This window comes from Salmo trutta, chromosome 16 (assembly GCF_901001165.1).
Source record: "Salmo trutta chromosome 16, fSalTru1.1, whole genome shotgun sequence".
Lineage (NCBI taxonomy): Eukaryota > Metazoa > Chordata > Actinopteri > Salmoniformes > Salmonidae > Salmo > Salmo trutta.
Window position 1 is genome coordinate 10352365 of NC_042972.1, and position 27080 is coordinate 10379444.

Sequence of the window (27080 nt, forward strand, 5' to 3'; positions counted from 1 at the left end):
CATGTTGTATAGAACACCATAGACAGTTAGGAATTTCATTCACCCAGTTTCCCAAAGGCTATGACCTCACTATGCAGTGCAATGATTGGCTGTGGTCGGTAGTAAGGGCGTATAGCCTTGTCTGACAATAATACTTGAGTGAGTCAGGATAACTCTCCTCATTCTATTTTATTAGACCAGTAGACCTGGAAACCATTATACACTTGGATCTGGCTACTGCCCGTTATTAAATTACTTTTATTTGAAAGCTAAGGTTCATTTAATTGAGTCATAAGTAGGGTTTCTAATTGTTTCTCTCCAAATGCTTACAATATTTTATTCTTAATTTAATTTGTCTTCCAATAAAAGTAGTTCGACTTTATACATTCTTAATATTAATATTTACCTATTTGGGCTTTTACTAAATTAAATTAAGAATAAACACTTGTGACTTTATTTTACAAGATTTCAACACTTTAATTCTTATGGATGTGTTTATTTGACAATCAATTCTTATCCATCTGAACCAAATCTGCACCTAGTTTATTTTGCACATAGTTTCAGTTTTTTAAGATTCTTTACGATAATATTAAAACAGTACACTTCAATAGATTATTGATCAATTGCTTGATTGGATCGATTTCATTTATTGTTTGATTTATTGATGTTTGATAGACCATTTGATTGATTGATTGTCTCTCTCCAGGGAGAAGCTGGCCCCACCGGTGCTCGTGGACCTGAGGGCGCCCAGGGACCACGTGGAGAGTCAGGAACCCCTGGATCTCCCGGACCCGCCGGCGCTTCTGTGAGTGTCCCAAGAAAACAGTGTCCCCACAAAACAGTGTCCCTGTAAAACAGTGTCCCAGTATGACAGTGTCCCAGTATGACAGTGTCCCCATATGACAGTGTCCCCTCTGTGTCAGTGGTCCAAGTCATATGACTAGGGAGCTGAATTTTTCCCTGACAATGTGACTTGAACAGGAAACACTCTGTGTCCTTGTCATAGGCTTATGATGTAAGATTGTTTTTTAAAAATGGCTATATACACGGATGTAATGATCATTCTAATTAGTCTGTTCTTCCCTACAGGGTAACCCTGGTACTGATGGTATTGGTGGAGCTAAAGGATCAGCTGTGAGTCTCCTGGACAACCTCTCCTCTTCTCCTGTCTCCCTCCCTTCCTCTGTCCTCTGTCTCTGTATCGTATAGTCCTACACTGCTGTTCTCACACTACGCCTGCAGACTTCTATCAGTGTAACTAAAGACAGTCCATCTCCACAGTACGAGCAGGGTTTGAGGGTTGTCTCCAATTAAGTCTAATAAAATGTTATGCCTGAAGTATGTTTTTATTAGAGTTGAGTAATGTGTGGGATCTGTCAGTGCTTCTAGGTGGAATATGGATGATGAATGGAGGTCATATCTAAACCACTAGGATATCTCCAGAGATAACCAGAGATGGCCCTGAGTTTTCATACACTATATGAAATCTACAAAATGTAAGCCTTATTATAGGACATTATAAAGTCTCATATATTACTATTACAGGTTATAAAGCATTATAATGCACCTGCAGGCTAAAAGTAAAGTGTTACAGAGATTCTCTCCAAACGAAATGTGAACGCTTGTGACTAGCCTAGTCCACTAGTTCAGTCTGAAAACTAAAGAGAATTAGCTCCGAGTGGCGCAGTAGTCTAAGGCACTGCATCTCAGTGCCTCACTACAGTCCCTGGTTCCAATCCAAGCTGTATCACATCCAGCCGTGATTGGGAGTCCCATAGGACGGCGCACAATTGGACCAGCATCATCCGGGGTAGGCTGTCATTGTAAATAAGAATTTGTTCTTATCTGACTTACCTAGTTAAATAAAATAAATACAAATAAATAGTCACTCCCACATTATCAAACCCACCTTTGACCCTGAAAAAAAAAGATTGTCGATCTCATCTCCATTACCGTGAGTCAGTAGTTTTTGCATTTCCTTTTCGTGTGCCCTAACCAGGAGTTTTTCTATTTATCTGGTCAGGTGACGTGGTTAGGAAAAGCTCTCGGTCTTAACTTTCCCTGTAACACAATCAAGAAGCCATTATAATCATTTAGATGAGAATCAGTCAGGTGTGATATATGTCGCTTTGAGTTAGTTATGGCTGAGTAGACCAGACCTGGGGCCAGACATGCACACACACACACACACACACACACACACACACACACACACACACACACACACACACACACACACACACACACACACACCTATCCCTTACATAATAGTCAAGCAGACTGCAAATGGTACTTGGTGCTGGATGTCCAGGCATGTCTCTAGCTTCAGGACCTCTCCCACATGCTCCACCCACTAACTCATGTAACATTGAAGAAATGGATCTATGTCCAGAAACCTCCTTAGATAAAGTTATAGATTTTTTCCTCATTGATCTACAAGCTACAGTAAACACATCACTACTTCTTCTTTTCAGATCTCAATATCACGGTGTTGATTGAATGTTTAGTGTTCCCTTCCACTATCACACATGATCATTTCAGTGTGATGATTGATTGGTCCGTGATTGATATTGACCAGTGTCCTATCTATCACTCTACCATAGGGTGCTCCTGGTATCGCTGGCGCGCCTGGCTTCCCTGGACCCCGTGGCCCTCCAGGACCCCAGGGAGCCACTGGGCCTCTCGGACCAAAGGGAACATCTGTACGTCAAAACTGTTGTAATGTATAATGAATGTCAGGGATGATACGAGGTATATGTAATATAATAATATATTGTAATGCAGCATGATTCAGTTTGCATTTCAAAGGCTAATAATATATACCTCCAGTGGAGGGAATGGTTGTAATCTGACTTCCTTGTCAAAAGATTTCAGAATGTTGAAGGTCTAATAATGACCCATGTCTTATTTGTCTTTCTCTCTAGGGTGACCCCGGTATCCCAGGTTTCAAGGGTGAAGCTGGACCCAAGGGAGAGATTGTGAGTATTATTAAATAAACAATAAAAAGTGAACAGTAAATATTACGCTCACACAAGTTCCAAAAGAATAAAGACATTTTAAATGTCATATTATGTGTTGTAATGATGTGCAAATAGTTAAAGTACGAAAGGGAAAATAAATAAACATAAATATGGGTTGTATTTACAATGGTGTTTGTTCTTCACTGGTTGACCTTTTCTTGTGGCAACAGGTCACACATCTTGCTGCTGTGATGTCACACTGTGGTATTTCACCCAGTAGATATGGATTTGTTGTGTAATCTGAGGGAAATATGTGTCTCAAATATGGTAATACATTTGGCAGGAGGTTAGGAAGTGCAGCTCAGTTTCCACCTCATTTTGTGGGCAGTGTGCACATAGCCTGTCTTCTCTTGAGAGCCAGATCTGCCTACGGCGGCCTTTCTCAATAGCAAGGCTATGCTCACTGAGTCTGTACATAGTCAAGGCTCTCTCTCTCTCTCTCTCTCTCTCTCTCTCTCTCTCTCTCTCTCTCTCTCTCTCTCTCTTTCTCTCTTCCTCCTCTCTCTCTTTCAGTCTCTGATAGCTAAGTAATCTCTCAAAATACTGGATAATGTCCAAGAGTTTATAATGCCCCATGAATCTCATAGACAGAATGGAGAGCATCCCAGATTGCTTCCAGATTGTAACAGAGTTTGTAACTAAGCCACACGGGGGCCCTGTTGGTTTGTTACCTCTCAACAATCTAACATTAGACCTACTAAGGACCAGGCAAGCGACATAATTTTAAACATTTTATGGTAGTTTCTAAAAGAAAGTAAAGAATGCATATTTATCCTCATCATTCATTATAAAAAATGAGAAACGCCCCAAAGATTGAGAGACAACTTTGCTTCGTTAAAGATGTCTGCTGATGTTAGGTGAAGTTCTGTTGTGTTATCATTAGTTAAGTAAGATGTCTGCGGCTTGGTAAATACTTTCTGGAAGCAAATGATAACACAACAGAACTTCACCTAAAATCAGCATATACTTGAACAGTTTTTATCCCTTCTTAGTGAAATCTATTTCTAAATCTAAATCTATTTTTGGATGATGGATATTACATGTGATTACTAACATCCTGTTGTGTTTGTGAAGGGACCCGCGGGTCCCCAAGGAGCCCTTGGCCCTGCAGGAGAGGAGGGGAAGAGGGGACCCAGAGGAGAGCCTGGCGCTGCTGGACCTCTCGGACCTCCCGGAGAGAGAGTGAGTACCACCCATGACACCCATCTTGTCACCCCGTCGGCGTACAACGCTACCTATCATTCCAACCACTTGTTGTGGCACAATGTGTTTCCTGGACATAAAAAGGAGGAAATTAAATGGACGGCTACACTCCCAGTGGGCTGTCCCAGAGAGGGTTGTCCCAGAGAGGGTTGTCACAGAGAGGGTTGTCCCAGAGAGGGTTGTCCCAGAGAGGGTTGTCCCAGAGAGGGTTGTCCCAGAGAGGGTTGTCCCAGAGAGGGTTGTCACAGAGAGGGTTGTCACAGAGAGGGTTGTCCCAGAGAGGGTTGTCCCAGAGAGGGTTGTCCCAGTGGGCTGTCCCAGAGAGGGTTGTCCCAGAGAGGGTTGTCCCAGAGAGGGTTGTCACAGAGAGGGTTGTCCCAGTGGGCTGTCCCAGAGAGGGTTGTCCCAGAGAGGGTTGTCCCAGAGAGGGTTGTCCCAGAGAGGGTTGTCACAGAGAGGGTTGTCCCAGAGAGGGTTGTCCCAGAGAGGGTTGTCACAGAGAGGGTTGTCCCAGAGAGGGTTGTCCCAGAGAGGGTTGTCACAGAGAGGGTTGTCCCAGAGAGGGTTGTCCCAGAGAGGGTTGTCCCAGAGAGGGTTGTCCCAGAGAGGGTTGTCCCAGAGAGGGTTGTCACAGAGAGGGTTGTCACAGAGAGGGTTGTCCCAGAGAGGGTTGTCACAGAGAGGGTTGTCACAGAGAGGGTTGTCACAGAGAGGGTTGTCCCAGAGAGGGTTGTCACAGAGAGGGTTGTCCCAGAGAGGGTTGTCCCAGAGAGGGTTGTCCCAGAGAGGGTTGTCCCAGAGAGGGTTGTCCCAGAGAGGGTTGTCCCAGAGAGGGTTGTCACAGAGAGGGTTGTCCCAGAGAGGGTTGTCACAGAGAGGGTTGTCACAGAGAGGGTTGTCCCAGAGAGGGTTGTCCCAGAGAGGGTTGTCACAGAGAGGGTTGTCACAGAGAGGGTTGTCCCAGAGAGGGTTGTCACAGAGAGGGTTGTCACAGAGAGGGTTGTCACAGAGAGGGTTGTCCCAGAGAGGGTTGTCACAGAGAGGGTTGTCACAGAGAGGGTTGTCCCAGAGAGGGTTGTCCCAGAGAGGGTTGTCACAGAGAGGGTTGTCACAGAGAGGGTTGTCACAGAGAGGGCTGTCCCAGAGAGGGTTGTCACAGAGAGGGTTGTCACAGAGAGGGTTGTCACAGAGAGGGTTGTCACAGAGAGGGCTGTCCAAGAGAGGGTTGTCACAGAGAGGGTTGTCACAGAGAGGGTTGTCACAGAGAGGGTTGTCACAGAGAGGGCTGTCACAGAGAGGGTTGTCACAGAGAGGGTTGTCACAGAGAGGGTTGTCACAGAGAGGGCTGTCACAGAGAGGGCTGTCACAGAGAGGGTTGTCACAGAGAGGGTTGTCACAGAGAGGGTTGTCCCAGAGAGGGTTGTCACAGAGAGGGTTGTCACAGAGAGGGTTGTCCCAGAGAGGGTTGTCACAGAGAGGGTTGTCCCAGAGAGGGTTGTCACAGAGAGGGTTGTCCCAGAGAGGGTTGTCCCAGAGAGGGTTGTCACAGAGAGGGTTGTCCCAGAGAGGGTTGTCCCAGAGAGGGTTGTCCCAGAGAGGGTTGTCACAGAGAGGGTTGTCACAGAGAGGGTTGTCACAGAGAGGGTTGTCACAGAGAGGGTTGTCCCAGAGAGGGTTGTCACAGAGAGGGTTGTCCCAGAGAGGGTTGTCACAGAGAGGGTTGTCACAGAGAGGGTTGTCACAGAGAGGGCTGTCCAAGAGAGGGTTGTCACAGAGAGGGTTGTCACAGAGAGGGTTGTCCCAGAGAGGGTTGTCACAGAGAGGGCTGTCACAGAGAGGGTTGTCACAGAGAGGGTTGTCCCAGAGAGGGTTGTCCCAGAGAGGGTTGTCACAGAGAGGGTTGTCACAGAGAGGGCTGTCACAGAGAGGGTTGTCACAGAGAGGGTTGTCACAGAGAGGGTTGTCACAGAGAGGGTTGTCACAGAGAGGGTTGTCACAGAGAGGGCTGTCCAAGAGAGGGTTGTCACAGAGAGGGTTGTCACAGAGAGGGTTGTCACAGAGAGGGTTGTCACAGAGAGGGTTGTCACAGAGAGGGCTGTACAAGAGAGGGTTGTCACAGAGAGGGTTGTCACAGAGAGGGTTGTCACAGAGAGGGCTGTCACAGAGAGGGCTGTCACAGAGAGGGTTGTCACAGAGAGGGTTGTCACAGAGAGGGTTGTCACAGAGAGGGTTGTCACAGAGAGGGCTGTCACAGAGAGGGTTGTCCCAGAGAGGGTTGTCCCAGAGAGGGCTGTCACAGAGAGGGCTGTCCCAGAGAGTGCTGTCCCAGAGAGTGCTGTCCCAGAGAGTGCTGTCCCAGAGAGGGCTGTCCCAGAGAGTGCTATCCCAGAGAGTGCTGTCCCAGAGAGTGCTGTCCCAGAGAGTGCTGTCCCAGAGAGGGCTGTCACAGAGAGGGCTGTCCATGTCACTTTACATTTATCACACACTGTAGTCTCGCTCCTAGCGTTAAATGTTGATTTGTTTTTTTTCTTCTTCCTGACCTCTAACCCTGTTGTTGTTGTTGTCTTTGTTTAGGGTGCCCCTGGTAACCGTGGTTTCCCAGGTCAGGATGGTCTGGCTGGTCCCAAGGTGAGTGTCACCATGACAATATGGTCCCAAGGGAGGGGCTTATCGTTAAAGGAGGGGAAACGAAGTGCTATGGTACAGGAAATGAACAGGAAGTATACATTCAGATCAACTGAATATGTTACTCTAATACTGGCAGGACTGGGGAAATAAGATATGTAATAACTTTTCAGCAACAGTCTCTTGAGTGATGGATTGTTAACATAAACATTAACCACGCAAGATTGGTTCTGGGTTATTATGACATCAGGTCAGCAATGACATATCTGTGCATTTCAACACCACAGGATCATGGGTAATATACTATATGTATCTATATATCTACAGCCAAGTGATGGTGTGAAAATGCCCTTCTGTACTAGAGTAGTAGTGAAGACATTCCATCATCGTTTTCTGAACACAAGAATTTATTGGAATCCTTCAGGCGATTACTGTCCAATCTGACTGAATATTCTGTTAGGAGCGCATCGATATTGGAACAGCCAGGCATCACAGAGAAAATGATAAGTGAGAAAGAAAGACAGAGCCCCTATTAGGTCATGTCTACACTTGACACTTACATGCGACTTCTACTATCAGAATACGAAGATCGCATTGTTGTTCTGATTGTGTTCAGATTTGGCTGACAACTTCAGGAGGTGGTCAGGGATGCATTGTGTGCGGAATTCTCCTCAGTCTGGACGGAATCAGGCTACTGAAAGCCCATAAAGTGGTCGACTTCATCAGCACTCCTCCCACAAGTCTCCAGAAAACTTATGTTTTGGGACCGAAAGGCACCTTTTAATTATAACGTTGGAGCAAATACGTTCCTAGCATGTGAGGAACTTGTTTGGTGGCCTCATGAAAGCTAGCTAGCTAGCTAATATTTAGAATTTTGGGGGGGTAGATATGCTAAACTATATGCATTCTCTTTAGCGTTGCTTGCTAGCTTGCTGGCTAGCTACAGAGGTTAGCTCCCTGGCTAGCTACAGAGGTTAGGTGGCTAGTTAGCTACAGTAATTAGCTACTGCCATCAGCCTATTCCACCTTTTGTAGGATGCATACTGGCATTTGAATATACCGCGAGAAAAGGGAATCAGGACACTGTGGACAAGGTAGACACATTTACATGTAGGTGTAGACGCATGACACGTTCAGAATTCCATGACCAGAATACAAATGCTGCATGAACAGTCAAGTCTAGACACAAGTCTTAGTGTCAGTGTAGTAAACTGGCATCATCTATAATTCTACTATTTCACCACCAGAGGTCACCTCAACCTCATCCTCACCACCAACTCTAGTCTAGCTGACACCAGTGTCTCAGACTGCAAATGGAAGCGGTTCATTACATCCCAAATAAAATATTATTCACCCTAATTCATTACATTGGGTGAATGTGTCAGAAGGAATCTTTTCTAATTTCAAGACAATTGACCCCTGTCTTTTTCCCCCTCCTCAGAAGGGAGATTTCCGTTGCCCAACGGAATGTATTCAACCAAAATGTGTCTTCCACATTCATGTCATCAGCACCCAGGGAGCAACTGCCTTGCTCAAGGGCAGAATGACAGATTTTGATCTCTGCTCAAACTTCCAGTTACTTGCCCAATGCTCCTACCCTCCAGGCTACCTGCCGCCTGAGGGTGTTTGCCTAGGGTAACCTCATGTGAAGTGACTGTGGAGACAGATATAGTGGATCTTTCCACTCAAGTCAAATGTTCACTTAGTCAAGCATTGATGTCAATATGATGTGAATTATCTTACCCCCTGACACAAAAAGATAAAGAGGAACACAGATGTAATGATCTGTTGAGGTTTGTTTAGGGACAAACAGACAGGCTTTACATTTCAGTGCTTCACACTGCCAGACACTCCCCTCAGAGTGTCTTCAGTTCATTTAGCCTCCTAATACATTACAGGTACTACTGTAGCCTCATATGAAGTGGCTGTGGAGATAGATCTGTCTTGATCGATTGATTGATTTGTTGATTGGCTGATTGATTGATGGGTTGATTGATTGGTGGGTTGATGGCTTGATTGATTGATGGGTTGATTGATTGATGGGTTGATTGATTGATTAATTGATGGGTTGATTGATTTATTGGATTGATTACTTGATTGATTGATCGTCTCCACTGAGTAACACACATTTTTTCCTCCTAATCCAGGGAGCCCCTGGCGAGCGTGGAGTCGGCGGCGTGTCTGGCCCTAAGGGAGCCGGCGGTGACCCTGGTCGCCCTGGCGAGCCTGGTCTTCCTGGTGCAAGAGTAAGTTCTACAACATCTATAACTATAACATCTTTCCACCATCTGTAACAGTAGTATGTATAAATGCTCTGGTAAGATGGAATAGCTCTCCAAACTATGGCTGAGTAATGGAGCCAATACATTATCTTTGTAATTTTGACTCGCATAATAATATTGTACGTAGGTTAGTAAATTAGACATATAGGCTCTGGTAAGGGCTACACTACGAAGCCAAGACAATAATCACTGTAGATTTAACTCACATACCGTACAGTATACCGTGATGTGTGTGTGTCTCTGTGCTCTTGCAGGGTCTTACTGGTCGTCCCGGTGATGCAGGTCCTCAAGGAAAAGTTGGACCCGGTGTAAGTACGCTTGTTGTCTGTTTTCTTCAACAACTGTAACATTTTTTTGTATATAAAAAAAAGAAGAAACATGAATTTGCTCACTAGATGAATCAGCATGTTCACAGGATTCTGACCACTGATTAATATAGACACTAGATGAATCAGCATGTTTACAGAACTCTGACCACTGATTAATATAGACACTAGATGAATCAGCATGTTCACAGGATTCTGACCAATGATTTATATAGACGCTTGATGAATCAGCATGTTCACAGGATTCTGACCACTGATTTATATAGACACTAGATGACTGATAGGGTACATCATTGACTCTGACAGTGTAGAAACCTCCTCAGGTGCATAACTTCTAGCTTTTATTTTGCATAATTGATTGATTGATTGATTGACTGACTGACCCTCCTGTTTCCCCTCTGTAGGGTTCTTCTGGTGAGGATGGTCGCCCCGGACCCCCTGGCCCTATGGGAGCCCGCGGTCAGCCTGGCGTGATGGGATTCCCCGGACCCAAGGGAGCCAACGTGAGTGTGACTGTTTGATTGATTCATTTATTTGGTTGATTGGGTGTGTTGGATGATTTACATATACATATGGAGATTACATATCTACATGGACAGAGTGTCTGTCTATTCTACATACAACTGGCTTGAAGACTAGCTGCCATGGACAGAGTGTCTGTCTATTCTACATACAACTGGCCTGAAGACTAGCTGCTATGGACAGAGTGTATGCTTATTCTACATACAGTACAACTGGACATCCTTGGTGACTGACTGGTGTGTTTGTTTTCTGACTAGGGCGAACCTGGCAAGGGCGGAGAGAAAGGATTGCTCGGTGCGCCAGGTCTGAGAGTAAGTCATTTATCTCACCCAGACAGACAGCCTTTTCAGTAGAGCCATGTGAAATATGCCGGGGTAAACATACCTTATGCCCGACTAGAAAGGAATCCATTAAGATTAAACCAAACACAGTTACAAATCATAAATAGCCTGCTACCTTCTTTTTGATGATAATATATGCCATTTCAAATGTGCAGAAAACACTTTAAAGATGTTGTTAGGAAACCATTCCACATACTCAGTTTATCCCTACTCAGTTGCCGTAGTAGTAATTACATCTATCAGTCTTCATCTGGCTCCCATGGCCTCTAACTCTCTCTCGCTCTCTCTCTCTCGCTCGCTCTCGCTCTCTCTCGCTCTCTCTCTCTCTCGCTCGCTCTCTCTCTTCTCTCTCTTTCTCTTTCTCTACCCTCTCTCTCTCTATCTCTCTCTCTTTCTCTTTCTCTACCCTCTCTCTTTTTTCTCTCTCTCTCCCTATAGGGTCTTCCTGGTAAGGATGGTGAGACCGGTGCTGCTGGACCCCCTGGCCCTGCTGTGAGTATCTATCTCTCCAATCACACTCTGCTGCCGTCACGTCTGTCTCACTGATCTTATCCACCTTTCTCAATTTACTCTCTGAAAATGACCTGATAACACCACCAAACCCAGGCTGGATATACTCCAATGTGTTCAATGCGTATCGTTGTCAATTCACTGCTAGCTAACCTTTCTGATTCAAGTTTCATTGTGGTTGTAAGATGGTAAGATTATTACACTGTATCGTCAAGATGAGACCAACTTCTTCACAATAACTTGGCTTGATGTTAGATGTGTCGATTGAGTCAGAAGACACCATTCGTTTTTTTAACGGCAGCCCAACGCCTTGTTTTGCTATAATTCTATAGAACCTTTATTTTATCAGGGAGTCATACTGAGACCAAGTATTCTACAGATGAGCCCTGAATTACAGAAATGACAGAAAATGCACACATCAATATCAATACAAAATGCAAACAGAAAGAAAAACACAGTCATAAAAAACAAACACATTCATCAGTAATACGGTCCTCAATCAGCTGTCTGAATTACCCTAGAGGCACCAGCACATCACATTCATCAGTAATAAGGTCCTCAATCAGCTGTCTGAATGACCCTAGAGGCACCAGAACATCACATTCATCAGTAATAAGGTCCTCAATCAGCTGTCTGAATGACCCTAGAGGCACCAGAACATCACATTCATCAGTAATAAGGTCCTCAATCAGCTGTCTGAATTACCCTAGAGGCACCAGAACATCACATTCATCAGTAATAAGATCCTCAATCAGCTGTCTGAATTACCCTAGAGGCACCAGAACATCACATTCATCAGTAATAAGGACCTCAATCAGCTGTCTGAATGACCCTAGAGGCACCAGCACATCACATTCATCAGTAATAAGGTCCTCAATCAGCTGTCTGAATTACCCTAGAGGCACCAGAACATCACATTCATCAGTAATAAGGTCCTCAATCAGCTGTCTGAATTACCCTAGAGGCACCAGAACATCACATTCATCAGTAATAAGGTCCTCAATCAGCTGTCTGAATGACCCTAGAGGCAGCAGAACATCACATTGATGAACATTTTGAAGATTGTTCCACAAGTAAAGTGCAAGAAAAGTAAAAGCTGATTTACTTAAGTCAGTAGAGACCAGAGGAATTTCCAGAGATATCCATCCCTGAGACCTGGTGTGGTAACTCCTATGTCTAAAGTTTAGTAAAGATGTTAGGTACAGTGGGGCTTTTTTAAAAGGCTTTATAAATGAAAACATAGTCATGTATCAACATATGTGACATCAAAGAGGGCCAGCCAACTTCCTGGTAGAGAATGCAGCGATGACTACTAAAATTGTTGCCTGTAATAAAGCGCAGTGCGCTATGATAAACTGCATCTAACGGCTTTAACGAATTGGCAGCTGAGTTCATAGAGATGATGTCGCCATAGTCTAGAACCAATAGAAACGTTGACTGAATAATAGCATATATTTAGTTTTACCTGCATTCAATACTAATTTCAGGTCAAAGTTGTTCTGTAATACAATGAAGGCAGACTGTAGTTCAAATAGAGCCTGGTCAACCGTGGGGACAATAGCATACACAGCAGTATCATCGGCATACAAGTGCCGGTAAAAATGTTTTACAGGCAAGTCGATATTCACAATGTAAACAGTAAAAAGTACAGGACCCAGAATCGACCTCTGCGGGACACCTTTCGTAATATCCAGGAAACCTGATTTAACAGTAGATACACATTGAGTTCTATCTGTCAAGTAATTTTTAAACCAGTTACATGCAGCCTGGTCTAGGCCAAATGAGGAAAGCCTCTGAATTAGCAGTGACTTTGACAGGTTAATGAATAATGCTCACTGTTAAGCCTTCCTTTACCACAGGGCCCTGCTGGAGAGAGAGGAGAGCAAGGACAACCTGGACCTTCTGGCTTTCAGGTCAGAAGATGTACACCTCTCTCTCTCTCTTTGCATTCACTGTGTACCTCTCTCTTACTCTGCATTCACTGTGTACCTGTCTGTCTGTCTCTCTGCATTCACTGTGTACCTGTCTGTCTGTCACTCTGCATTCACTGTCTGTCTGTCTGTCTGTCTGTCTGTTTGTCTGTCTGCATTCACTGTGTACCTGTTTGTCTGACTGTCTGTCACTCTGCATTCATTGTGTACATGTCTGTCTGTCTGTCTGTCTGTCTGTCTGTCTGTCTGTCTGTCTGTCTGTCTGTCTGTCTGTCTGTCTGTCTGTCTGTCACTCTGCATACCTGTCTGTCTGTCTGTCTGTCTGTCTGTCTGTCTGTCTGTCTGTCACTCTGCATTCACTGTGTACATGTCTGTCTGTCTGTCTGTCTGTCTGTCACTCTGCATTCACTGTGTACCTGTCTGACTGTCTGCCTCACTGCATTCACTGTGTACCTGTCTGTCTGTCTGTCACTCTTCATTCACTGTGTACCTGTCTGTCTGTCTGCCTCACTGCATTCACTGTGTACCTGTCTGTCTGTCTGTCTGTCTGTCTCTCTGCATTTACTGTGCACCTGTCTGTCTGTCTGTCTGTCTGTCTCTCTGCATTCATTGTGTACCTGTCTGTCTGTCTGCCTCACTGCATTCACTGTGCACCTGTCTGTCTGTCTGTCTGTCTGTCTGTCTGTCTGTCTGTCTGTCTGTCTGTCACTCTGCATTCATTGAATACCTGTCTGTCTGTCACTCTACACGCTCCTATAACATATTAGTCTGTGTTTACACAGGCAGCGCAATTCTGAACTTTTGCCCAATTATTGGAAAATTGGCTGATCTGATTGGTCAAAAAAGACATTAGTGGAAAAATATACAAATTAGGCTGCCTGTGTAAATGCAGCCATTATACACTACATTTGTCCAATCACATTGACAATTCAGTCAACTATACACTTCGCAAGTAGTAACAACAGCCACGTGATTGATTGGTTGTTTTGCTTCCTTTGAACAGGGTCTGCCCGGACCTCCCGGCCCTCCTGGTGAGGGTGGCAAGCCCGGTGACATGGGAGTTCCAGGAGAGGGTGGAGCTGCTGGTGCCACTGGACCAAGAGTGAGTTTAATTTCCTCCACCATCATCTCCATACCTATGATGTTCATATAGCTAACTCCACTTATGGAGTTATGGAGGATAATAATGCTAACCATCCATCCATCCCTGTCTCCCTGTAGGGTGAGCGTGGTTTCCCAGGAGAGAGAGGAGGTGCTGGGCCTCAGGGGCTGCAGGGACCCCGTGGTCTTCCTGGAACTCCTGGAACTGACGGACCTAAGGTGAGACAAACACACTACTGTAGAGAACTTAGTCTTCTGATATACCTAAATGAAGCGAGTAAAATTTGCAACTAGTAGAATTTGCAGCGAGTAGAATTTTCAATTAGTAGAATTTGCAATTAGAAGAATTTGCAGTTAGTAGAATTTGCAATTAATAGAATTTGCAATTAGTAGAATTTGCAATTAGCAGAATTTACAGCTAGTAGAATTTGCAGCTAGTAGAATTTGCAGCTAGTAGAAATTGCAGTATAATTTTCAGCTAGTAGAACTTGCAGTAGATTTTGCAGTTAGTAGAATTTGGAGTTATTAGAATTTGCAATTAGTAGAATTTTCAGCTAGTAGAATTGGCAGTTAGTAGAATTTGTAGGTAGTAGAATTTGTAGTTAGTAGTATTTTCAGCTAGTAGCATTTGCAGCTAGTAGAATTTGCAGTTAGTAGAATTTGCAGCTAGTAGAATTTGCAGCTAGTAGAATGTGCTTCTAGTAGAATTTGCAGTTAGTAGAATTTGCAGTTAGTAGAATTTGCAGGTAGTAGAATTTTCAGCTTGTAGAATTTGCAGTTAGTAGAATTTGCAGGTAGTAGAATTTGCAGGTAGTATAATTTTCAGCTTGTAGAATTTGCAGTTAGCAGAATTTGCAGTTAGTAGAATTTGCAGCTAGTAGAATTTGCAGTTAGTAGAATTTGCAGCTAGTAGAATTTGCAGCTAGTAGAATTTCCGATCTACTAGCTCAGTTGGCCGGTGGCCAAAATTACAATATAATTATTTTTGTAAAAAATGTTTTAACCTTATGTTACCAGGTAAGTTGACTGAGAACACATTGTCATTTACAGTAACAGCATGGGGAATAGTTACAGGGAGAGGGGAGGGGGGGATTTGAATGAGTGAGAAATTGGAAGCTGGGGATGATTAGGTGGCCATGATGGTATGAGGGACAGATTGGGAATTTAACCAGGACACCGGGGTTAACACCCCTATTCTTATGATAAGTGCCATGGGATCTTTAGTCACCACAGAGAGTCAGGACACTTGTTTGGTTCCACCATATCCCACAGAAAAACATATAGTCTTTGAGATATGAGACGGACTCGTTACCATAATGCACAGTCCCATCCTGATCCTGCACAGTATCTGTTTAAAGCATGCTAGCTATACCATCTCGTTACCACCAAGGGAAAATTCTACACAGCCTTTTCACTACATAGAAGAAGGGATTTGCGGTTATCATATTAAAGGAAACGCGCCACATTCACAGATATTTCCGTTGTCCGTCAACCACGGCTCAATGCAACTTTTCATTCTCAATACTGATAATGAAAGGAACAGACTTGGAGCAGATTTGAGGAGACTAGGGGGTGAAAGAACCTGTCTGCTTGCCTTCCAGGCCATTTCAGTTCAGATCCCCTCTGACTGTCAGCCAAGGAGGAAAGGATAGATAGAGGCTGGGATTAAAGATAATGATAGGAGTGAGGAGGAGGAGGAGGAGGAGGAGGAGGAGGGATGAACATCCAGATGAATATAACTGGGGATTCAGAGAGGCAGCAGTCCCAGCAGGAGAGAACAAACACAGCATTCCTCTTCGAGCTAAACGCAGCAGGTACATTTGGCAAATTGGCCGAAAACAAACTTAGAGAACGTTTATGAGAATGAGCTACCAGACAACAAAGTCAGCGTAATACAGAAGCGAGAGACAAACAACGTAAACTCTATAAACAGCTCAGACCTGAGTTCAGATACTGTTTGAATTCATTTCAGATACTGTACAGGAGCTGTGTCTTGATGTGGCTGATGTATTTTTATAAGACTATTACACGTTCTATCCAATAGAAATGTGTTTATATCGGCAATGTCTTGACTTCTATGTTCACCTACACTACCATTCAAAAGTTTGAGGTCACTTAGAAATGTTCTTGTTTTTGAAAGAAAATCTAATTTGATCAGAAATCACAGTATAGATATTGTTAATGTTGTAAATAACTATTGTAGCCGGAAACAGCAGATTTCTTATGGAATAACTACATAGGTGTACAGAGGTCCATTATCAGCAACCATCACTCCTGTGTTCCAATGGCACGTTGTGTTAGCTAATTCTTCTGAAACTCATCAGTCTATTCTTGTTCTGAGAAATGAAGGCTATTCCATGCGAGAAATTGCCAAAAAACTAAAGATATATAATGTTTCCATGTCTAGATGTATACAATTTTTCCATGTCTCGATGTATATTATGTTTCCATGTCTAGATGTTAACCTATGTCTAGCTGTATATAATTTTTCCATGTCTAGATGTTAACCTATGTCTAGATGTACAGTGCCTTGCGAAAGTATTCGGCTCCCTTGAACTTTTCGACCTTTTGCCACATTTCAGGCTTCAAACATAAAGATATAAAACTGTAATTTTTTGTGACGAATCAACAACAAGTGGGACACAATCATGAAGTGGAACGAAATTTATTGGATATTTCAAACTTTTTTAACAAATAAAAAACGGAAAAATTAGCCGTGCAAAATTATTCAGCCCCCTTAAGTTAATACTTTGTAGCGCCACCTTTTGCTGCGATTACAGCTGTAAGTCGCTTGGGGTATGTCTCTATCAGTTTTGCACATCGAGAGACTGACATTTTTGCCCATTCCTCCTTGCAAAACAGCTCGAGCTCAGTGAGGTTGGATGGAGAGCGTTTGTGAACAGCAGTTTTCAGTTCTTTCCACAGATTCTCGATTGGATTCAGGTCTGGACTTTGACTTGGCCATTCTAACACCTGGATATGTTTATTTGTGAACCATTTTATTACCATACAGCCTTCCCTGTAGCTCAGTTGGTAGAGCATGGTGTTTGCCACACCAGGGTTGTGGGTTCGGTTCCCACGGGGGGCCAGCACAGGGAAAAAAAGAAAAAAAAATGTATGAAATGTATGCATTCACTACTGTAAGTCGCTCTGGATAAGAGCGTCTGCTAAATGACGTAAATGTAAATGTAGATTTTGCTTTATGTTTTGGATCATTGTCTTGTTGGAAGACAAATCTCCGTCCCAGTCAAAGGTCTTTTGCAGACTCCATCAGGTTTTCTTCCAGAATGGTCCTGTATTTGGCTCCATCCATCTTCCCATCAATTTTAACCATCTTCCCTGCCCCTGCTGAAGAAAAGCAGGCCCAAACCATGATGCTGCCACCACCATGTTTGACAGTGGGGATGGTGTGTTCAGGGTGATGAGCTGTGTTGCTTTTACGCCAAACATAACGTTTTGCATTGTTGCCAAAAAGTTCGATTTTGGTTTCATCTGACCAGAGCACCTTCTTCCACATGTTTGGTGTGTCTCCCAGGTGGCTAGTGGCAAACTTTAAACAACACTTTTTATGGATATCTTTAAGAAATGGCTTTCTTCTTGCCACTCTTCCATAAAGGCCAGATTTGTGCAGTATACGACTGATTGTTGTCCTATGGACAGAGTCTCCCACCTCAGCTGTAGATCTCTGCAGTTCATCCAGAGTGATCATGGGCCTCTTGGCTGCATCTCTGATCGGTCTTCTCCTTGTATGAGCTGAAAGTTTAGAGGGACGGCCGGGTCTTCGTAGATTTGCAGTGGTCTGATACTCCTTCCATTTCAATATTATCGCTTGCACAGTGCTCCTTGGGATGTTTAAAGCTTGGGAAATCTTTTTGTATCCAAATCCGGCTTTAAACTTCTCCACAACAGTATCTCGGACCTGCCTGGTGTGTTCCTTGTTCTTCACGATGCTCTCTGCGCTTTAAACGGACCTCTGAGACTATCACAGAGCAGGTGCATTTATACGGAGACTTGATTACACACAGGTGGATTCTATTTATCATCATTAGTCATTTAGGTCAACATTGGATCATTCAGAGATCCTCACTGAACTTCTGGAGAGAGTTTGCTGCACTGAAAGTAAAGGGGCTGAATAATTTTGCACGGCCAACTTTTCAGTTTTTTATTTGTTAAAAAAGTTTGAAATATCCAATAAATTTTGTTCCACTTCATAATTGTGTCCCACTTGTTGTTGATTCTTCACAAAAAATTACAGTTTTATATCTTTATGTTTGAAGCCTGACATGTGGCAAAAGGTTGAAAAGTTCAAGGGGGCCGAATACTTTCGCAAGGCACTGTATATAATGTTTCCATGTCTAGATGTTAACCTATGTCTAGATGTAAATAATGTTTCCATGTCTAGATGTTCACCTATGTCTAGATGTATATAATGTTTCCATGTCTAGATGTATATAATGTTTCCATGTCTAGATGTATATAATGTTTCCATGTCTAGATGTAAATAATGTTTCCATGTCTAGATGTATATAATGTTTCCATGTCTAGATGTATATAATGTTTCCATGTCTAGATGTAAATAATGTTTCCATGTCTAGATGTTCACCTATGTCTAGATGTATATAATGTTTCCATGTCTAGATGTATATAATGTTTCCATATCTAGATGTTCACCTATGTCTAGATGTTTTAGGGACTACAGATGGAAATGAGCTTTTAGCTAAATCTGGTGCGACAAATGTTTTCTCAGTGCTCTGAGACTTATGGTTTTGTTGTACAATGTCCCTGCTAAATAAACTTCCGAAATACATCATTTGAGCATGCATGTTGCAATGGACAACTTCATTTAGTCCTCAGATCATTCTCAAATATATATTCTCAAACCACCCAATATCTCGAAGGAAACTGAAAATTAAAGCTTTTAATGAAGGTCCTGATGAAAAATTAAAACCTTTAATGAAGGTGCTGCTGATACCCAGTGGCCAAAGCTGGGAAATACTTTTCAGCTAGTTATCTACTCGGTAGTGTTCACCTTGCATTTGATATGGTTTCTTTTGATTAATAATATCACTGTGAACAGGCCAGTTTCCTCATTGTGGGGATTGAGCTTCTGTGAAATGTTTTTCAGTTTTGTTTTGTTCTGTTCTATTCAGTTCTATTCAGTTTTCTTCAATTATATTCTGTTCTATTCAGTTCTATTCAGTTTTCTTCAATTCTATTCTGTTCTATTCTGTTCTATTCTGTTCTATTCTGTTCTATTCTGTTCTATTCTGTTCTCTTCGGTTCTATTCTATTTTATTTTATTCTGTTCTATTCAGTTCAGTTCTATTCAGTTCTGTTCTATTCTGTTCTATTCAGTTCTGTTCTATTCATCTCTATTCTATTCTGTTCTATTCAGTTCTGTTCTATTCTATTCATCTCTATTCTGTTCTAGTCTGTTCTATTCAGTTCTATTCATTTCTATTCAGTTCTGTTCTATTCTGTTCTGTTCTGTTCTATTCAGATCTCTTCAGTTCTACTCCACAGGGTGTTACTGTTGTTTTCCATCAAAACCTCTACCAGTTGCTGAGTTGCTATTAGTTCTGTATTCAGTTCCTGACAGTAGCTGTTGTGTGTCTTGTGTTGTAGGGCGCGATCGGACCAGGTGGTGCATCGGGTGCCCAGGGACCTCCTGGTCTGCAAGGTATGCCCGGAGAGAGAGGAGCCTCAGGCATCCCCGGACCTAAGGGAGACAGAGTGAGTGGCACTTGAAAGAAGCATCTTAACATTAGTTCTAGTCATAGTCATGGTAATCGTACTAAGCCATGAAAGGGATCACTAGCCATGAACTTTGCAACAAGATCCACTGGAGGAAAGCAACACAGCACAGCAGTAATGATGTGGAGTGGCAACAAACGATATAGTTCTATTTACAGTACATTGTCATTGATGTTGTGATTTCATAATGTGTTAACCTACCCTATGCCTTTAATCATAATGTAGTCCAATATAACTGTGTTTGTGTCCCACAGGGTGACAACGGAGAGAAGGGACCTGAGGGTGCTTCTGGCAAAGACGGTTCAAGAGTGAGTGACCATCATCATCATCCACTATATCCCCCAGCCTTATAACATCAACCACTCTACCGTTTAATATCCAACACATTGATAACATCAACCAGTCTACCGTTTAATATCCAACACATTGATAACATCAACCAGTCTAACGTTTAATATCCAACACATTGATAACATCAACCAGTCTACCGTTTAATATCCAACACATTGAAGATGACAACACTACTGTTTAACATTCAACATATTTAAATATTCGTTCAGCAATCATGTATACACTCACATGTTAAATTGTTCATGGACATTAACAGCAGAAGGAGAGCTATACACATGTTAAATAGTTCATGGACATTAACAGCAGAAGGAGAGCTATACACATGTTAAATTGTTCATGGACATTAACAGCAGAAGGAGAGCTATACACATGTTAAATTGTTCATGGACATTAACAGCAGAAGGAGAGCTATACACATGTTAAATTGTTCATGGACATTAACAGCAGAAGGAGAGCTATACACATGTTAAATTGTTCATGGACATTAACAGCAGAAGGAGAGCTATACACATGTTAAATAGTTCATGGACATTAACAGCAGAAGGAGAGCTATACACATGTTAAATTGTTCATGGACATTAACAGCAGAAGGAGAGCTATACACATGTTAAATTGTTCATGGACATTAACAGCAGAAGGAGAGCTATACACATGTTAAATTGTTCATGGACATTAACAGCAGAAGGAGAGCTATACACATGTTAAATAGTTCATGGACATTAACAGCAGAAGGAGAGCTATACACATGTTAAATTGTTCATGGACATTAACAGCAGAAGGAGAGCTATACACATGTTAAATTGTTCATGGACATTAACAGCAGAAGGAGAGCTATACACATGTTAAATTGTTCATGGACATTAACAGCAGAAGGAGAGCTATACACATGTTAAATTGTTCATGGACATTAACAGCAGAAGGAGAGCTATACACATGTTAAATAGTTCATGGACATTAACAGCAGAAGGAGAGCTATACACATGTTAAATTGTTCATGGACATTAACAGCAGAAGGAGAGCTATACACATGTTCAATTGTTCATGGACATTAACAGCAGAAGGAGAGCTATACAATAGTTCATGGACATTAACAGCAGAAGGAGAGCTATACACATGTTAAATTGTTCATGGACATTAACAGCAGAAGGAGAGCTATACACATGTTAAATAGTTCATGGACATTAACAGCAGAAGGAGAGCTATACACACGTTAAATTGTTCATGGACATTAACAGCAGAAGGAGAGCTATACACATGTTAAATTGTTCATGGACATTAACAGCAGAAGGAGAGCTATACACATGTTAAATTGTTCATGGACATTAACAGCAGAAGGAGAGCTATACACATGTTAAATTGTTCATGGACATTAACAGCAGAAGGAGAGCTATACTGAACCTTCTCTTTGTTACTCTTCTATTCCCTCTCTTTCTCTATGTGGTCTAGGGTTTGACTGGTCCAATTGGTCCTCCTGGCCCAGCTGGTCCCAATGGAGAGAAGGTCTGTGTTTATCTTTTAACTTGTGTACTAGTTAATTGGTTAATTGATTAAATAAATGTTTGTATTAGATACATCAGAAAAATACACATACAGCCATATCACCTGTAATGAGGTTACTGTGTCCCCTAGGTATTATAAAACAGTCCATATAAGGTGTGATATCTGTATGATGTGTGATTGACCTCTGTGACTGACCTCTGACCTCTGTGTTTCCTCCTATAGGGTGAATCTGGTCCCTCTGGACCTTCCGGTGCTGCTGGTGCCCGAGGTGCTCCTGTAAGTACCACAGACACACGCACACACCACACACACACACACACACACACACACACACACACACACACAGTTAGGATAAGATAGTACTTACATCAGAAATATGTTTTCCCTATGTTTTCCCTTTTCCTAAGCTACCTGATTAGGGCCTTACTGCTATCGGAATACTGCCATCTGATTACTGCCATCTCTAGGCTACTGTATTGATCCAGAGGCGAGAATTACATTCACTCGCAATGCTGTTTCCTTTAATGCTCTCCACCTCTCAGAATCAACAATGAAGTGAACACAGAACTTGATGCAGTACATGATGCTTGTTTGAACAAGGAAATGTCAAGGGAAGTCATTGATGCTCAACTTGACCTCTCTGTCCTCTTCTCTCCTAACAGGGTGACAGGGGTGAGACTGGGCCTCCCGGGCCTGCTGGCTTCGCTGGGCCTCCTGTAAGTACCACCCCAAGGACAGTACTGTCCGTGCACTTTCTCTCACTATCAGTGTTACCATCAACAGCCCAGGACCAACTCCAGCTGCTTGTTGTATGTTGAAGCAAACAGCTATCTGAGCAGTCTTTTCCCCCGTATCCCACCCCAGGGATCTGATGGTCAGCCCGGAGTCAAGGGAGAGCAGGGAGAGGGTGGACAGAAGGGAGACGCTGGTGCCCCTGGACCACAGGGACCCTCCGGAGCTCCTGGACCTTCCGTACGTTTCAATAACTCACTTTGTACTGAAAGGAAAAAATATAGAGTAGTTATTTTTTTTACGAAATATTCAGATGGAGTTACTTGCTTCACATTTCTTCATAAAACTGACTATCAATTTCCTTCATTCCAGGGACCTACTGGCGTTTTTGGACCTAAAGGTGCTCGCGGTGCTCAGGGACCCTCTGTAAGTACACATCTCATGTTGTATATTTAATTTCTGCTTTGTATTGTTTCTAATGTTTCCTCTATCTCTCGAACAGGGTGCCACTGGTTTCCCTGGAGCTGCCGGCAGAGTCGGGCCCCCTGGTCCCAATGTAAGTACAACCACCTGTCAGCAACACAACTCTGTCACCCTACCTGGGCATTGAAGAATGAATCATACTGATTCGTTACACTGGTCATTTAGTAAAAAGTGTTGGATTTGACTGGAATAGAAAAGGAATTGTTTTAATGTGGGTTTAACAGTGTTGGTTAACATTTTCCAAAATGAATGAGCTCTTTTATGTCATTCCAGGTTTTTCCAATTGTTTTCTGATATATTTCAGTACAAGCAGGTGTAATGCTTTTCTGACTTTTATGGTCATTCAGAAGGTGTAATGAGTACTGACCTTTTGATCTATAACCAGACGGGCACAGAGTCACTCATCAGCACTATAGTGTGTTTCAGTCTGAATGGATGTTATTCTACAGAGTATTGACCTGCTCCTGTCAGTCTATGGGCAGTTTCAGTCTGAATGGTTGTGACCTGCTCTTGTCTGTCTATGGGCAGTTTCAGTCTGAATGGTTGTGACCTGCTCTTGTCTGTCTGTGGGCAGTTTCAGTCTGAATGGCTGTGACCTGCTCTTGTCTGTCTGTGGGCAGTTTCAGTCTGAATGGTTGTGACCTGCTCTTGTCTGTCTGTGGGCAGTTTCAGTCTGAATGGTTGTGACCTGCTCTTGTCTGTCTGTGGGCAGTTTCAGTCTGAATGGTTGTGACCTGCTCTTGTCTGTCTGTGGGCAGTTTCAGTCTGAATGGTTGTGACCTGCTCTTGTCTGTCTGTGGGCAGTTTCAGTCTGAATGGTTGTGACCTGCTCTTGTCAGTCTATGGGCAGTTTCAGTCTGAATGGTTGTGACCTGCTCCTGTCAGTCTGTGGTCAGTTTCAGTCTGAATGGTTGTGACCTGCTCTTGTCAGTCTATGGGCAGTTTCAGTCTGAATGGTTGTTATTCTACAGAGTATTGATCTGCTCCTGTCTCTTTCTGTCTCCTCTCTGTCTGTCTGTCTTTTATTTTGTGTTTTTATGATTGGTTGATTGGTTATTGTTTGGTTGATTGGTTGATTGATGTTTCATTGATTGAGTGTTGATTGGTTGATTGATTGGTTGATTTGTTGAATGATTGATTGATGTGTCTCTCTGTAGGGTAACCCTGGTGCTGCAGGTCCCTCTGGCCCTGCTGGTAAAGATGGTCCTAAGGGTGTGCGTGGAGACGGTGGACCCCCAGGCAGGCAGGGAGATGCTGGGCTGCGTGGAGCCGCTGGAGCCCCTGGAGAGAAGGGAGATGCTGGAGAGGATGGTCCCCCTGTAAGTTCACCTGTTTATCACTACAGTACCGTCCTCCAAGCACCAAGCCGGGGAATAGTGGACGGCTTGATAACTCTCATTCAGCCCAGCACCCCACTAAGGAAAAGGGGGTAATACAAGCTGAATTATCTGTCCCCAGTAAATTCACCTTTCATCAAAACCATCCTCAACTAAAGGTCCTGCAGGCTTTATGCTTTATTCAACATTTACAAGTGATTTAGTCCACTGCACTCCCACAGATTGTGACGTTACAGACAAAGCCCCCACACAGCCTCATTACCCAAGTTAACACTGAAATACATCTGAAGTTTTGCAGCTATAAAACCAGACTGGCTTTATTTCCAAAAAAGTCTCCTCTTGTTTACTTCCAACCCATGGGCATGGACATTAGTCCAGGGAATGAAAGAAAGGCCCATTATAACGGACAACAACATTACTCCCTCATCCCCATCATAACACATAGCTGTAAGTGTGTGTTCATCACTGACCCAATAACCAGACTAACCACACTGCTGTCTGCCAGGACCTTAATAGCACCTGTAGGCTTCCCCTGGACAGAGACATGATGGCAGAGAGGCCAAGGCTTTTACTCTGCACTTACACACCTACAATTTGCCCCTGAGTAGCACTGAACTGACAGCTGAGAGTTACTGAAATGAGATAGGCAAGCACAAAGAACAGACATAAGACACACTGTTCCTCTCTGGTCTGAATCACACAAGTGGAGGAGAGTAGGATACAGTGCACACAAAATACTTTTTCTTGTTTTTTTGTTGAGATTCTTGATAATAACACTGTCCCCCTCTCTTCCTCCTCTCCTCCTCACTTCTTGTCTTCTGCCTCACTTCCTCCTCTCCTCCTCACTTTCTGTCTTCCTCCTCACCTCTTCCTCACTTCCTGTCTTCCTCCTCACTTGCTCCTTTCCTCCTCTCTGCCTCCTCTTCCTCCTCTTCATCCTCTCCTCTCCCCTTCACTTCCTCATCTCCTCCTTCTTCCTCTCCTCCTCTCTTCCTCCTCTCCTCCTGTCTTCCTCCTCTCCTGTCTTCCTCCTCTCCTCCTGTCTTCCTCCTCTCCTCCTGTCTTCCTCCTCTCCTCTTCTCCTCCTCTCTTCATCCTCCCAGGGTCCCGATGGGCCTTCAGGTCCTTCAGGTCTGGCTGGACAGCGTGGTATTGTTGGTCTTCCAGGACAGCGTGGAGAGAGAGGTTTCCCTGGCCTGCCAGGACCCTCTGTAAGTCACATACAGATTCTATTACATTACAGTTAGAATCAATTTACACATTGATTAATCAATAAATGATTGATTGATTAATTATTATACAGTAGACTATGGGTTGCTAAAGGCGACTTGACAATCATTTATTCATTCATTACAAAATAATATTGTACAGTCAATTGCCTTGTACCCACCCCACCCAATTTCAAATAACAATGGATAGATGGATATTCGAAGAAAATGATCAGTGGAAATATGACTATTGATTAGATGAGTGTCAACCCCTACCGGTGGTCCTCCAACTAGCCTGTGTTCATCTCCCCAGGGTGAGCCTGGTAAACAAGGATCTCCTGGTGGAAGCGGAGACCGTGGGCCCCCTGGCCCTGTGGGGCCTCCTGGACTGACTGGACCCGCTGGAGAGCCCGGTAGAGAGGTCAGTGTCTGTCCCATAACATGGGTTGTATCTGAAATGGCATCCTATTTCTTCTATAGTTCACAACTTTGGAACAGGGTCCACATAGGGCTCTGGTCAAATGTTGTGCACTATATAGGGAATAGTGTGCCATTCAATGCAGCACAGTGTCCCCAATATGGCCTCTCATTGTCAACTCTATTCCTGCAGTACAGTACGTTAACTCACTGTCATGATTAAGTGGATCACTAATTATGCGTTTGATGCTTCTGATATTAAACCATGTGTAATTGTCTCTCAGGGCAACGCTGGTTCTGATGGACCCCCTGGTAGAGATGGAGCCACTGGAATCAAGGGTGACCGCGGTAACACCGGTCCTGCTGGTGCTCCTGGCGCCCCAGGATCTAATGGTTCCCCCGGCCCTGTCGGCCCCACCGGCAAGCAGGGAGACAGGGGAGAGGCTGTGAGTATACACCCTATAACACCCTTCAACATCCCATGGAACCCCTGTTTACACCCCGTAGAACCCCTATAACACTCCTCAACATCCCCATGGAACCCCTGTTTACACCCTGTAGAACCCCTATAACACCCCTCAACATCCCCATGGAACCCCTGTTTACACCCCGTAGAACCCCTATAACACCCCTCAACATCCCCATGGCACCACCGTTTACACCCCGTAGAACCCCTATAGTACACGACGCCAGGACATGAAGTTGAGTTTTTCAGTCCATTTCTATTTCCAGGATATACTGGATATGTGATAGTCCACTTGCATATTAATATATGCATTAATCCATTAACTTTCTTTGATATAACGGACATGTAATTGAGTTTACTCAGATACTAATGTATTGCAACCCGTCCTAACCCTGTGTCCATCTCTTGGCTCTTCTCTAGGGAGCTCAAGGACCAGCTGGACCTTCCGGGCCTGCTGGAGCCAGAGGAATGGCTGGACCCCAAGGACCCCGTGGAGACAAGGGTGAGGCTGGAGAGGGTGGTGAGAGAGGACAGAAGGGACACAGAGGATTCACTGGTTTGCAGGGTCTGCCTGGACCTCCGGTAAGTAACCCCCCTAATCTCCTTGCACCCCAAATCTTCCTGTACCCCTAATCTTCCTGTACCCCTAATCTTCCTGCACCCATAATCTTCCTGTACCTCTAATCTTCCTGAACCCCTAATCTTCCTGTACTCCCCAATCTTTATGTACCCCTAATCTTCCTGTACCCCCTAATCTTCCTGCACTACTAATCTTCCTGTACCCCTAATCTTCCTGTACTCCTAATCTTCATATACCCCTAATCTTCCTGTACCCCTAATCATCCTGTACCCCTAATCTTCCTGTACTCCTAATCTTCATGTACTCCTAATCTTCATGTACCCCTAATCTTCCTGTACCCCTAATCTTCCTGTACTCCCCAATCTTTATGTACCCCCTAATCTTCCTGCACTACTAATCTTCCTGTACCCCT

At 43.6% G+C, this 27080-nt stretch overlaps 1 protein-coding gene across 2 annotated transcripts in view; it reads left to right on the forward strand.

Moving 5' to 3' along the window:
• LOC115150060 (collagen alpha-1(II) chain) overlaps positions 1–27080 on the forward strand; it is an 82885-nt gene that overhangs the window by 47567 nt on the left and 8238 nt on the right. For both annotated transcript variants that reach the window (XM_029692965.1, XM_029692966.1), the window contains 27 exons: positions 686–784; positions 1069–1113; positions 2583–2681; positions 2904–2957; positions 4074–4181; positions 6777–6830; positions 8975–9073; positions 9364–9417; positions 9840–9938; positions 10215–10268; positions 10737–10790; positions 12668–12721; positions 13743–13841; positions 13961–14059; positions 19466–19573; positions 19849–19902; positions 21392–21445; positions 21668–21721; positions 22108–22161; positions 22310–22417; positions 22550–22603; positions 22680–22733; positions 23818–23979; positions 25101–25208; positions 25519–25626; positions 25907–26068; positions 26509–26670. In XM_029692965.1, the coding sequence (XP_029548825.1) occupies positions 686–784; positions 1069–1113; positions 2583–2681; positions 2904–2957; positions 4074–4181; positions 6777–6830; positions 8975–9073; positions 9364–9417; positions 9840–9938; positions 10215–10268; positions 10737–10790; positions 12668–12721; positions 13743–13841; positions 13961–14059; positions 19466–19573; positions 19849–19902; positions 21392–21445; positions 21668–21721; positions 22108–22161; positions 22310–22417; positions 22550–22603; positions 22680–22733; positions 23818–23979; positions 25101–25208; positions 25519–25626; positions 25907–26068; positions 26509–26670 (2313 nt within the window). The remainder of the gene's footprint in view (positions 1–685; positions 785–1068; positions 1114–2582; positions 2682–2903; positions 2958–4073; positions 4182–6776; positions 6831–8974; positions 9074–9363; positions 9418–9839; positions 9939–10214; positions 10269–10736; positions 10791–12667; positions 12722–13742; positions 13842–13960; positions 14060–19465; positions 19574–19848; positions 19903–21391; positions 21446–21667; positions 21722–22107; positions 22162–22309; positions 22418–22549; positions 22604–22679; positions 22734–23817; positions 23980–25100; positions 25209–25518; positions 25627–25906; positions 26069–26508; positions 26671–27080) is intronic.